Here is a 13,934-nt window from a genome sequence, read left to right on the forward strand (position 1 = left end):
TAAGCTAACATTGCCAGCAAAGGGAACAATTGTGCATTCTACAAACCTCACCTGTGCACTTCTGCCTCTGCAGCAAAAGGGAGGACAAACAGCAGCTCTCAGTGTTCATTACACTACAGCCTTGTCCTCCATCAAGGAAGGAAAAAACGTGTTGAAAATATAACTCTCAGCTGAGACAAAACCTTCAGGATTTGGTGTCACAATTTTGTAGCACCATCATCTGTGTCACAACAAATTGAGTAGAACATGTTTGAGTTCAATCATTAAAGGGATACAGTCTGTTCAGATTGGTTTCAAAGAGCACCAACAAAACCCAAGCCCAAACCAGGCGCCATTCTTCCCCAACTCCCTTGTACATGCAGAACAAGCAGAACCAGGTCATATTTTATTTTTAGCTGATGGGCAGTTTCACAGAAATCTAACTTTAACTGAAGTTCCTGTCAGACAACTGGTGCCAATTCACAATATATCACCTGTGTGTCTGTTCTTCAGCTCAGCTTGTGCCATGGAGTGATTTGGGTTGGAAGGGACTTCTGGAGATGCCCCAGCCTAAGCCCTGCCATGACAGCAGCTGCTCACAGCCAGGCAGATGTTAGAGCCCCAGCTGAAGGCCAGCTCAAATGCTTCTCCAGGCTAATCTGATGTACATCATATCTCAGCAAACAGGATTTTTCATGTCTATACACAACACTCCATCATCAGATTATAAAGGAAAAGTAAGTCTAGACATGCCAGAACATGTTTGAAAAATAGAGGATTACTGAATTTGCCATATCCCTCCTGGATTTTGGACTCTCCCAATGCTGCTGTAATAAGGACTGATGACATTATATATAACAAAATTATGTAAAAGTTAATTGCATTTCACTCAGATTTCCTTTTTACAAAGCAATCTATTTCCTCATCCATATACAGCCTATGCAAAAGAAGTGGAGGTTTTACTGCAAAAAAGCAACAGGTTTTGAAAAGTGTCTCAGTTGATGAAACATCAGAAAGCTTCACAAGAGTGCCAAGAGTTCCAAGCCACTGAATATGAGTAAGCACAGAAGGATGTTGCAGGTAACTATGATACTTTGGGGCCAAATGATCAGTTGAGGGCCACATAATCAGCTTCATGGAGTTGCAACCAGTGGTTTAAGTTTCCAGCTCCATCCTTTCCTAAGTTTTCTGGCAGATAAACTCACCCAAATATGAAAAGTGTTCCATTTGGCAGCCTGAGCCTGACAAAGCTGAAATGTTATTTCTGAAGGCACAGGCTGCTCCAGGCAGCAGCTCAGCAGTGTCACTGTCATGTCTGTGCAGGTGGCTCAGTGTCTATCACAGTGCAGAGGCAAAATCAGATCAGAGCTGCAATTCAACAGTGCTGTGGAAAGAGTTAATGAGGGAGGCAAGGTCAAGCTCAAGAGGGGGTTCTGAACCAGCATGCAAAGGGATTCCTGAGCCCAGACCAGCTTTTGTTTAGGTTCAGACCCACTTGCATTGGAATGCTGGAAGTGCTGCCCTGGCACAATGCAGGCTTTCTCTCCCTCCAGCTATTTCTGCCTTTTTTTTGCACTTTGTCCTATGTTTGCACACTGACAGAGCTTCATGTCCAGGGATATGTAATACACATCCAGGAGTCATCACCCTATAAATAAAAAATGAGTTCCCTAACAGTCAGTTTGTGTGATATAGCAATAACTGGAATATATTACCTCACTTCTGAGTACCAGAACACACAAATGATGCAACCCATTTCACATCTAAATTTCTTTTTTCTTACTTTTTCAAACTCCTTGTAAATCAATGTAAGGAAAGAAGCACACTTAGACAATGATCATGGCTTGATGGCCCTACTAGGAAACATAACATCAATAAATGTGTAAGAAAGATAAGAACTAGGATAATGACAATCAATCATGGATTAATTGTTTAATTGACAGGCTATTTTTAACATATCTGCAATATAAATATATTCAGCTAGTAAAAAATATACTTATCAGCACAAATTGTAAGCCATCAGAAAGTGAAATTTATCTCACAACTGCTGGATATTTAACCAAAATTACAAAATTAAGTCCTGTGAAAACTCAGCCAGAATTTTAGTGCTGTCCACTTCATGACTGTAGGCAGTAAATTAAATGCATTTCAAGAAAATGAGTCCTGTGTTGAATAAATTAAGTTTTTGATTTAAATATTAAGCTAAATAATCTTTTTTAAAATTTATTTTAAATGCAAAAAAATAAAACCCAGCTCCTCCTCCCTCAGATATCTCCCATAGCACAAATTCATTTGTCACAGACATCCGTTACACAATTGCCTCCCTCCTACCCAGTCTCCAGTCTACACTTGACGTGCACTATCACATCTGTAATCTCCAGAGCTTCCTAAGAGAAGAGCTCATATTCCCCTGCACAAGCAGTCAGCACTGAAAAAAGAGCAACAGCCAACAATAGTTATTCTTTGAGTTCTGCATCTCCCAGCTCAGTTCGGACAACTCCATGGCACAGAAACACAACCTGAGGCACTATAAATCCCAGTCTCATCAATTTCAAGACAAATTTTCCAGAAGCACTCTAAAGAATCAAGGGAAAATATGGCAATCTCTTGACAGTCTTATACCAGGACATTAATTTACATTTTTTACAAGTTTTACAAATTCTACACATGAAGGTCCCTTCACATGATTGAAACCTCACAGACTCTACAAGCAAAGACAGAAGCAAGTTTGATTCAAAGTTATCCTCAGTGTACACAGAAATGGCTGTTTGGGGGATTTTTAATACACTTTACCCAAACCCTAGTCACAATACCAACTACACAGGAGAAAGGGACTGAGGAATATACAAGCATAGTTCCTTCAAATTTAAGGAAAACTAGCAGTCCCATATGAAATATCAATACAATAAAAGTAAATTTAAGAAGAAAAGTAAATTAAAGAAGAAAGAGAGTGCATGTTTAATACCAAACTATGAGATGAAAGAATGACACCTTCCACTCACCTACTGTGAGGATGTTTGAAGAGAGGAAATGGCAGCAGTTTCCCTCATGGAGAATGGATTCTTCTCTTTGTGTCAAATCCCCTGCTACAGATTTTAGAGAAGTCAGAGCCATCTCAAGCTTTCAGAGCAGACTAGCAACAGTGTTTGCTCCAAGTCAAACAAAGCACTTCAGTGTAGATATCAGCAGAAAGTTTCAGTCAAGCAATGAAAACATTCGAGAAAAGGCAACAATTTCAGGATGTTGCTGCTTTGCTTGCTTTTGAAGTACCAGTGAGTGCCTTCTCTGGAATTACACATTCAGGAGAACATCCTGGTTTAATTCTTTTGACACATATTCCACACATTGAACAACAGAATTTGCAGCATCAGTGTGGAGAAAGAACCATGGAGCTCAGTCTTGACAGGATGGATGTGAGGGCCCTTCCCAGAGGCACGGGAGTCAAAAACATTCCGTGTATCTTCGCAGTGTTTCTTGCATGTGGCTACCCTGGAGAAGACATTTTTTTAAATAGCGGGAGTTACTTTAACTGTGAGATATTTACTACTTAGGTGATACTAACATACTTAGGTGATGTACAATGGGCTGACCTCAGCAGACAGAAGGCACCAACTCTTCCTTCCCTCACCCCAAGATTTTCCACAGACAATTTTGCCAGCAGCAGCTTCTCCAGAAGCCAAAGTACTCATGCTGGAATTAATTACTTTATACACACAAACACAGAGAGATATAATATGTACACATACACTTAACTCAGTCATTCTGAAAAAGTGAATGTATTTGGTACATTCCCAAAGGACTCTGCTTGATGATGGCTCCTTTATTCACTTCTATCTCTAACCCTTAATGCTCTTTGTTCCTCTTACGTGTTGTCAGCTGTCTCCATTCTGTATCTCTGTCATTGTCTGGCATTCCCTTTCTCTTTTCTTACCCATCTTCTGTCCACTGGATACAGAAGACTCACCTTTCCAAAACGTTCAGTGGATATCTCTTCCTCAGAGAAAGAAGGTCAAAGAAGGCTCCCTCCAAAACAGCAATCACACCAGACAGAAACCTGGGATCCTACTTTGTGCTGGTAACTGTTTGAATCTCTGGGAGTCTCCTTCAGTTTGTAATTACAAGTTGAGCTCTGAAACATTGCCCTAACATGTTTTGTTGTGAAAGCACAGATCCAGTTTGACATTATTTTAAAGAGAGAGGGCAATGAAGCTCACTATTAATTACAGTGATTAGAAATAGAGGAGGGGGTTTGAGACATTTGTAGCAAAAATAAGGAAGACAATGTCCTGCCAGAGCATCTGCCTGTTTGAAGCTGTAGCTCTCTCCTTGTCTTTGGCCCCTCATTCAGCTTCTTTGGGAAGTCACTTCTTCCCGGCCATTATCTTTTCACCAAGCCCCACCTTCTGTATTTGTACTGTTAAAAACTCTGTTCAGAGGAAGCATCAGTCAGTGAACACCCTTATGTGGAGCCAAATGCATGGTAACTTCATCTAAGGGACAGCAGTGCTTGTCAATATTTATCCTGTAAAAAAAAATCAATATTACAATCATTTGTTTCCACATTTAAATGGGAAATGTCTCACAGGGCATCCTGTGGCTCTGCAACAGAAATGGGCATCTCAGAGAGTGACATTCATTTGGCAAATAATATCTTTATTACAGAGCACAGTTGGAGTAATCAAAACCCAAATTATAAACTTAGGGCAGACTCCAAAAGCTGACTGGATTGAGAGGGGAGGAAGACAATAGATTATCAAAGATAGATACTGTGCCCCCCTCTTAATCTGAAATCTGTTCATGCTGTCGCCTATCCCTGTAATCATATCCCTTCATCATTCCCTGACATATACATAATTAGGAAAAAGAATATAGAGCAAACATTCTGCTTTAGACTGAGCAAAATCAATTCATACATTTCCATGTATTCATTTTGTGCATCCCAAAATAAATGTTTTTTCCTTTAGGTCAATCCTTGAATTGATACCAAAAATACATACACAGAGCTGACTTGTTTTATTTAGAATGGAACCCAAAGTAGATTTTAGAAGGCATGTCAGGATTTAAATTAACTTGTCCAGTGAAAAAGCCAAAACTACACCAAACAGCATTTCTGGAGCTGCTCAATTGCATGCTCTGGGGCAGGTAATTCCGCAGATGACAGGCTCTGCCTCAGTTATCATCTGCTTTGGTCATTTCGGCAACTCCTGACCACAGTTTTATAGCCACTAGCCACAAAGTGCCATTTCTGGTACACTGAATGTTTAACCCTGGGATTAATCCAGGAATCATAGGCTCATAGGACAGATGAAACTGTTTTAACATCAAGATAAGATCAGCCCATTTCCTTTGCAGAAAACTGAACTGGTGGGTAGTTACTTTGCAGACTCTTTCACCTCTCTGCTTCAGGGCTTTTTTGAAAGGTCATTTCCTTTGTAGGAAGTTCGATCACTGTGACTCATTAGACACAAAAGAACATATCCATGACGGTGGGAAAGACTGAACGGGCATGGGTGTTCCTGCTGGTGCCAGAGCAGCATCATTCCAGTGAAAGCAGATGAGCTTTACATTGATGTGGCTCATTAAATATTTTATTGTCGCAAGTTATGTCAAATATCATGTTCTCTATGCTTTGTTATAATCTGAAAGTGAAGCTACTTTGAGACAACTGATCTCTGAATGTCTTCACTTTCCATGTAAAAGATGTTCTCTTCCTGCACTCAGTCCCACCTTTTACAGTTTCCTACAGATCCTCAGAGTTCACTTCCTCCACTCCCTCTCTTCAGCATACCTGTGTTGGTAAAAAATAAAAGCCGAGCCTCTCTTCCCAAACCAATCCCTATAAATCCTATGCAGCCAATGGAAAAGTACACAATGAATTCTTAAAAATACAGATTAATATCTCAGAACAACATTCAGGGGCCAGATTTCCTATTAAAGTAAATGGAAGAAGCTCAGTTGTCTCTCCTGGAAAAATTATTGTGACGGTTGTATGATGGAAAATTTCAGTTGCACTGTCTGGAAATACCTCTGTTACTCTGAGCTCTGGTGGCTCTGAGACAGCATTGCTCATTGACAGAAGATATCAAACAGCCAAAAGAGAGCAACAGAAAGCAGAAAGCAATCTGTTCAGACCACATGAACAAGATTTAAACTGTCTGCTCAGGCTAAGAGCCTTACCTGAGATTATTGTGTGAGGTTCTGTATTCCCTTGGTAAAAAGGACTTAAAACCCTAGAGGCAGGATCCATATCACTTACAGACAATAAAAGCTGTGTACACCATTAGTAATTCTCTAGCCATTTTTATATCTCTGTAGTATTTAAAGCTTAATACTACAAGACCTGCTTTTGTTCAGGGAGGTTTTGTGATGCATCCACAGAACTCAGACAAGCTCTGATATCCTCCCAGGACAGATAGACTGATACCATGGATGAAACACACAAAAACAAAGTCATCACTTAAACCTGAATAGTTTGATCAGGAAGCAGATCAATGGATAAAAGATCAAAGTTCCATCAAATGGGAGGAAAAAAATAATACTTTAAAGCATTTAAATGCGAGAGCTGGGATTTGCTTTTAAGCTGCTCATTTGAAGGTATGCACCTCTATTCAGGAGGGAATTGCACGGAGATAACCTGCACGCCCAGGCACGTCAGTGCACAGCCAGGGCTGCTCCAGAGAAGAGGAGTCTGCTCCAGCCCTGTGGAACAAGGGGTGAGCCCACACCTTAGGGTGTGATCCCACATTCTTCTTCCCAAAGGAAGGAGCACATTCACAACACTGGCGTGCAATAGAGTCCTATGGCAAACAACTCGGTTAAAAAGGAGAAAGTGAAGAAAAGGCAGTCGAGAGGACATTGGAATACCTTTCTGGTAGGCTAGTGTGTTCACCTTCACCTGGAACAGAGTCATCCCACTTAAAAGAACACTTAACATTTGTCAGCTTTTCCTTATCCGCCCCTTACAGCCTGAGCTGGAGCTGCACATGCAGGAGCCTTGCATTTTTGTTGAATGATGTAACTGAATATTCCTTATGCAAGTAAGCAGACATTATTACAGCCAAATTATTTATTTCAGGTTTGTATGGACCATGTCATATGACTTTAGCTTTTACTTTATGAAACAAAATGTGAAATTTGTAGCAATATCTATCTATAGGGATAGACTTGGTTGCAATCTCCTGCCCTATTTATCCTGAATTGCCAAAACTCCTCTCAGTTTCACCATCATTCCTTGTCGCCAGCCAGTTCTCAGACCTGTCTGAAGTGACAGTGGAAACACAGCAGCCTCTTGCTTCTGAAGAACATTTGCATTTTGTATTAGCAAGGGAGAACTGTCAATTTCTATTAGGAGGCAAAATGAAGTAATTAAGCAAAGCTCTAAATCTCATCCAATAGCTTGAGAGCTTTTATTTTGAAAATAAAAGTTTCATACTCTAGACCACAAAAAACAAAAAGCCTCAGAGAAGAAATGAGGGGAGGAAGATCTTGTTAGCAGACAGAAGGAAAGTGAGGACTGCTGGAAAAGGTTCTGCTGCACTTGGGAATTTGTGAGTCATACTGAGGAGAGATAGACTTTAAGCTCCAATGCCACTTGTAATCAGATCTATAATTCTAATAATGTTCATGCTGTCAGTTATGCTGTCAGTCTTGGTCACTCTGATTTTTATTTTTTTTTATTTTTTCTTCAATTTCTTGTAAATGAGCAGGAATTTCTTTTAAGAAGAATGCCTTTAATCAAACTGCTTTAATTCTGTACAGCAGCTTATTGATGCACTGATTAATCTCTTGGATATTAAGGACTAATTTATACTGGGGGAGTTAGAAAAAAGGCGGCAACTTATGCTCCCCTTTCACATGTCAGTGGCAAATACCAGCTTTCTCCTGAGGATGCCTGGTAGGGCCAAACACAAGAGCCCAAGCACAGGCAGAGAGACACTAAGAGAATATTGCAAACAAGAAAAACATGCTTGTGCTTGACAACTTCAAGAGAACACTGTAGTTTTAATTTATTTTTTTTTTCCAAATACCCAAACCAATTTCTAAAATTATGAATCTCCTTCTCTATTAGCAAGAATGGGTCTGGGAACCACTCAATCTATCCTCATTTTGTTAAACAGAGGGCAGTGATGTGCACACATGGGAATTACAAGGCAGCAAGTCTTTAGGGCCTGATCCAATAAATATCAAAGTACAGCTCTGCTTTGCTCTCCACATTATCATGGACTTTAGTACTTAGTTAGTCAATAAATAACACTACCTCAATAACCTCATCTCACTCAGTCTAAACTCACAGCATGGGAAGAAGTGGAACAGGTCACTTTATACTGTAGGAGACAAAAACCTGTTAAGTTGTTTAAATAGAAAATATTTCATGTTGTCCTGTAGCAATCCCAATAAATAGCCCCATTATAACTCATCCCAAAGTTTCATCTTTGAGGTTCTCCTCTGTAGGCTATAGAACTTCTTCCAGGCACCTTGCAGCTGCCACTGTTTCCTCAGGCTCCATTTCTTACCTTTTTTTTTTTTTTTCTGTGTGTGTGTAAATTAAATAAAACACAAATTACATGTTTTCAGTTAAGGGCAGAGAAAACTTCCAGAGAATCCATTCCAGCATCTAAGGGCAGTAGGAAATATGGAATAATGAGCTGTAGGGGTGGGGGGGAGTGGTATGTTGAAGGGGAGAAGAGGCAGGGAAGAACTTCTTTTAAGTCATTTTACAGTAAATAATCCTTCAAGGAGAGCTGAGAGGAGACATCCTATGAACACCAGATTGAACACAAAAAGTGCTATTGTATGTTTCTGCATAACGTCCCTTGGCAAACACCTCAGGGAACTACAGAGCTTGTGCAGTACTTTCAATCTCTCCCAGGAATGTTAACATAGAAGGATCCCTCACCTTCCCACTTGATTTCCCTTGTCATGTCTGAGGCAAACCAGAGCTCCCTGACAACTATTAAGATGTCAGAAGATTCTACATAAGGCATTCCCTAACTAAATAGAAACAAGTGAGGCTGTGATGAACAATAAAAAATGTGGGCTAAGATCAGAACCAGGTACACCAAAATCAGTCTCTTAAGTTTCATGCTGTTATTTGTGATGCAAATGGATCTGAAATCTTCACTCAGGTCATGCTTGTCTTGGTGTCTTGCACCCACAATTTCCCTCAGGACTGCACAGTCTCATGTGCAGTCCGCCAAATAGCAAAGAGCAGGAAGGAAGCTGAGAACTTTGTCTCAGCATGTGTAAAGTTTGTCACAGCCTGTATTGTGCAGGTACCCATCCAATGACTCTGCTCTGTGCTGAGGGGAAGCGTTCCACCCCCACAAAATGAAGGAAGATTAAACAATGAATAAAAAGTTTGGAAATTCCCTACAGATTTAGACTCTGTGCCCTAAGCAGTAATGTGGAGACCAGAATTTCAGTGACTTGAAACAAAAACTGGGCTGAAGAGTTGCACACATGGGTAGCCATCCCCTCAGAACAGGGCTTGGCTCATGTCACACAAGGCTTTCTTTCTCTGCCAGCTGAACCTGGACGCATGGTCAGTACCTACTGCTCGTGTCACAGCTGCCACCAGGAACTGTTACAAGTGAGGGACATGAAGTTTGACATCATCCAGCAAGGCCAGAGGTAACAATGGAAGCAGAGGTGAATTCACAAACAAGGTCAAGATAGTGGAAGTGAAAGAAGATTCAGGTATAACACTGGAGAATCTATTTCAATATTAAGATCAGATCAATTTAAGCTTATCATGAAAGAAGTGGGTAATTTTAAAGATAACTAATGCATAACTGAGATATCTGGGTGCATGAAAATTGTATTGCAGTAAATTCAAATTATCCTTAGTAAATGCAAGACTCTCTTTGTTGAAAAATCTCTTCAGCCTCATCCTCTAACCTACTCAAATTCATTTATACAGTCATTTTCTCAGCTCTGGACAAAGTAACAAGAACAAATTCCAGTGATATTCACAAGTATGTTGTCCCCTTTGAGCTATATTTAGGAACTGAGGGCTCTGTACCATTTATTTCAAAACCAAAGTGAGATTGTGTTGTTTTGAAACTGTGAGTACAGGATTTTAGAAGAGCATTGCACATCATATATTTTATCGCTCTGTTGTTCCTGCAGGACCATTGACTAAGATGCTCTCAGCCACTTTGAGTTAAGTATGGAGTAGTTTTTAATTCAGAAAAATTACAGGAAATATAAAAACAAAAGCCTTTCAGAGAATGTAGAAGGAGCTTGGCTATAAATCGGAATGTTATCATCCTTTTTTGCAAAGCCAGAATAAACTTGTTCTTTGGCTGAGAATAATCAAAATATGCTGCATTATAGGAGCTCATCTTGCCAACAGAGTCATTAAATATCAGTGAGCCCTGAGTGTTTCAAGATTCAGTCATACAGGTTTATATAATAAAACTGGGTATGACAGAAGCAGTTCTGGTAAAATAGTGCTTATTAAAGCCCAATAAATAAAAAAGACATGACAAATATTTCTGTACCTGGTCATGGCCTCTACTTTCTGTAATAAACCCCTGGTGCCCAAAGCAAAGAGCCTGTAACAAGCGTAGTGCTCCTGCTGAAGTGCTCAGAGCCAAGTTAACATTTCTCCCTGTCCCCATATCCAGTCCTGAGGCCACCAGAACACAGCGACTGACACCACTCAGCCTTGCCCTCGGCACTCAACCCCTCCACTAACTTGCACTGAACAGTTTCTCACAGTTAATCTCACTGGTCAAAAGGAATTCTCCCCAGCATGGTTTTTGCACCCTCAGTAAGGACAGAAAAAGCTGTCTTAGTAGACAAAACTTTCACCACATTCTTTTGAACAATACGTTAACTTTGAGCTCCATTCTGAACATAGCATCAATTTCCTACCTCAAGCCAACCATAGTCAGCAGTGACTCTTTCTCCTGTTTTATTTTATAACAGGCAACCTACCTCTACCATGAAACAGAACATGATTCTAGAAATTATCACCCTGAGGATTCAGGGTATATTTAAGAGCTGCATCTGAACCATGAAGCTTGAGGCATCTGGAATATGCACAGCCCCAGCAATCCAACCATCCTTATTATTTGCCACATCTTTGCAATCATTACCCACATTTTTATTCCAGGAAAGAACTTTAAATTATTTCTCCATAGCCAAAATGAATGAGCAAATTTTTAAAAAAAATTTAAAAATTTTCAGAAATAAAAACATGTATACCTTTTCAAAGTGTCATGCACGTCTTTTCTCCCAAGTTAAAATTTGGCTGTTCAGTCACAGAATCAGCCACGTTTTATTGCTAAACTGGTATTTTATTTAAATACCTGAAGTTTATTTTATATTCAACCTCTCTTATCCAAGTCAGTTTTCATTTTGGCTCCGTACACCTGGGAAAACTCAAGGCTAAGGTTATCAGTTCAGAATGAATGCAGTAGTCTTTCATAAAAAAAGCAGTTGTCCAGTTAGAAAAGTCTGAGCTTTTGCTAATTTTGCTAATGCAGTTTACTTCATCCCTACAAGCTCAGAGAATCTAAAACTTTAGGACTAACAAAATTCCAAGGTTCCTGAACATTCTCATGAACAAGAGAAAGTATGATAAAATAAAACAAGCATTAGGCATGATGCTCTTTTCATTTTCCCCCTTCCTCCAAAAACACGAGAGCAAAAGTAGCAGCAAATTCTGTTACAGCTATAAGGCTGCGCATGCTTCTGGGGTAGCTTAGCGGTAACTTTGTTTCTAACGCCCGAGAGTGAGCAAAAGTGTTAAAAGTACACCAAAATGATCGCTGCAAGAGAAAGTAGCAAAGCAAGCCGAAAGCAAACGCCGCACACACCTTTGTCTCTCCCAGCCAGGCAGTGCAGGTGGGCTGTCCCGGCTCCTCTGCGCGGAGCGCCCGACCTTCATACCCGGGACAAAACCGGCAGGAGGGAGGGAAGGACCTGCGGAGTCTGGAGCGAAATCCCGCCCCGCTTTCACATGTTGAGGGCTCTCAGCTCTCTGATCACAAAGCAGCTTTATAGCCCCTGTTCAAACAGTTCAGCTCCAGGGTAACAAGTTCAAAGTGGGAGGAGGCAAAAGGAATCGGAGGGTGGTAACAATGCCAAACAGACGTTTCGTTCCTTTTGCATCCGCAGAACCTGTTCTTCAGGTTGGAAACTGAAACATCTGCTCGGTGCCCTGCTTGAAAGCTGCGCTCCGAACCTCTTGCCTCCTAACAGGTCTGCAGAGGCAAAATTAGATTTCATGATGCACAGACAAGTAGCCTGTGGGAGGAAAAGTTAATCATTGCTAATCACCGAGGTTTTTTACATTTTGGACTTCCTTGTGGTAACGTCAGTGAAGCAGCTCGTTCCTGACAGCTCTGTTAGAAGGAAAAGCAGAGAAGCATGGCATGGAAATCAAAACTTGGCTTCCAAAAACTTAATCAAAAACACAGCATCTACGCTTTAAAATATAATGGCGGTTTTCTGAAGTAACCAGTATCAATCAGAATACAAAGGAGAAGAATCAGATTTTCCTGGCAGATCATAGTGTGACAACTAACATTTTATGCATGTGTGTGTTTATATCTATGAATATATATATATGAAAGTACGTCACAAAATGAGAAGGTTACTTGGCATGCTGCACCTTCAAAACATCACAAAACAACTTTTATAGTATAATAAAATCCATATAATAAGTAAAAATGGGCATATACACAGAACTGACACACTTCTAATGTTTTAACATCTGTTGTCAGAGTCTGACCTTCAGCTTTATAAATTTTCCAATCCAATAATTAGTGGTCATTAGTCAGGATTTCAGCTTTGCAAAAAAGAAAAAAAAAAAAGAAAAAACCCAAACCAACCAAACAAAAAACACCAAAAAACCCCCAAAAACCAACTCTCGAGCTCTTCTTTGGTTTCTTGACCCACAAAATAAGAAAAATCATATTTTCCCACTTCAGTAAAAGGGCAACAAATTGGTTTGGTTTTTTTCTTAACAATTGAGCTGTTGGACATGTGAGATACAGCTCTACCTTTAAACAAAAATCAAAACATGAGAGATTGGATTGGAATTCTGAAAAAAATGATCCAAGGATTAGTCAATTAGTTTTAATTTTGTATATTTAAAAATTTCTATAATTTAAGATGGCAGCTTCGATTTTCTTACTTAATAGCAAATCCCCAAGATTTAACTGTGAAAACCTCCCATTCCAGACCCCATTTCCCGTGGGACATTTCCTTGGGCAGGTGCGCCCCCTATTGTTGAACGACGGAAAATGTTCCAATGGTTTTTTCCCTAATTTCATTAATTTTACAGCTACAGAGGGGACAATCCGCGATTCCACTGTTGCGCTAGACCCTAACAAAAATTGAGCAGCGCCTGGAGGAGGGAGGGAGAGATTTTTCGTATTGTTTTGCTTATCTGTAAGATTCATCACAGCTTTACTTACCACATTCAACTTCTGGTGTAATTTAATTAGAACTTTGATGCCACAATCTGTGCTCTAGATAGGCTAATAGACTACTGAAAGGATTACAACTATCCAATTTATTTGTGGTTATGCTTGGCCACAGGGTGCCTTTCTCTGCTTCTCAGTAAAAAGAAAGGAAAAAAACCACCAAGCTCCTGCCCTCCCAGAACTTTCCAGTGAGCTCCTGCCATATCAATCTGTAAATTCTTCAGGAAAACACCTACTTTAATTCCAGTGAAAGTAGTTCTGTCAAATAAATTAATTAAATGTGGAAGTGTTTGACTGCTCCTTCACAAAACTGAATTTATAACAATGCGACATTAAAATCTGCTAGGAAAAAACCCAAAATTTTTGTTTTAGCAAAAATGAATGTACCAGACCTCAGAGTGTAAATACACACACACACACACACACGTATAGATTGTAAACATTTACAGGATGCTGCTACCTTTGTTGATACGTGAAAATTGTTTTTTAAGAAATGGCATGGTTGGTTTGATTTTT

At 39.9% G+C, this 13,934-nt stretch overlaps 1 protein-coding gene across 9 annotated transcripts in view; it reads right to left on the bottom strand.

The window, feature by feature from the left end:
• PLCH2 (phospholipase C eta 2) overlaps positions 1-13,934 on the bottom strand; it is an 81,092-nt gene that overhangs the window by 64,067 nt on the left and 3,091 nt on the right. For 5 of the 9 annotated variants that reach the window (XM_033519238.1, XM_033519242.1, XM_033519241.1 and 2 more), the window contains exons 4-5: positions 3,570-12,332; positions 2,982-3,468 (exon numbers count right to left, since the gene is read on the bottom strand). In XM_033519238.1, coding sequence (XP_033375129.1) covers positions 2,982-3,093 — 112 coding nt within the window. In that variant the 5' untranslated portion in view covers positions 3,094-3,468; positions 3,570-12,332. The remainder of the gene's footprint in view (positions 1-2,981; positions 3,469-3,569; positions 12,333-13,934) is intronic. The other 4 variants (XM_015648265.3, XM_033519239.1, XM_015648263.3 and 1 more) reach the window with 3 other exon arrangements.

The sequence above is a fragment of the Parus major genome, chromosome 21, assembly GCF_001522545.3.
Source record: "Parus major isolate Abel chromosome 21, Parus_major1.1, whole genome shotgun sequence".
Classification (NCBI taxonomy): Eukaryota; Metazoa; Chordata; class Aves; order Passeriformes; family Paridae; genus Parus; species Parus major.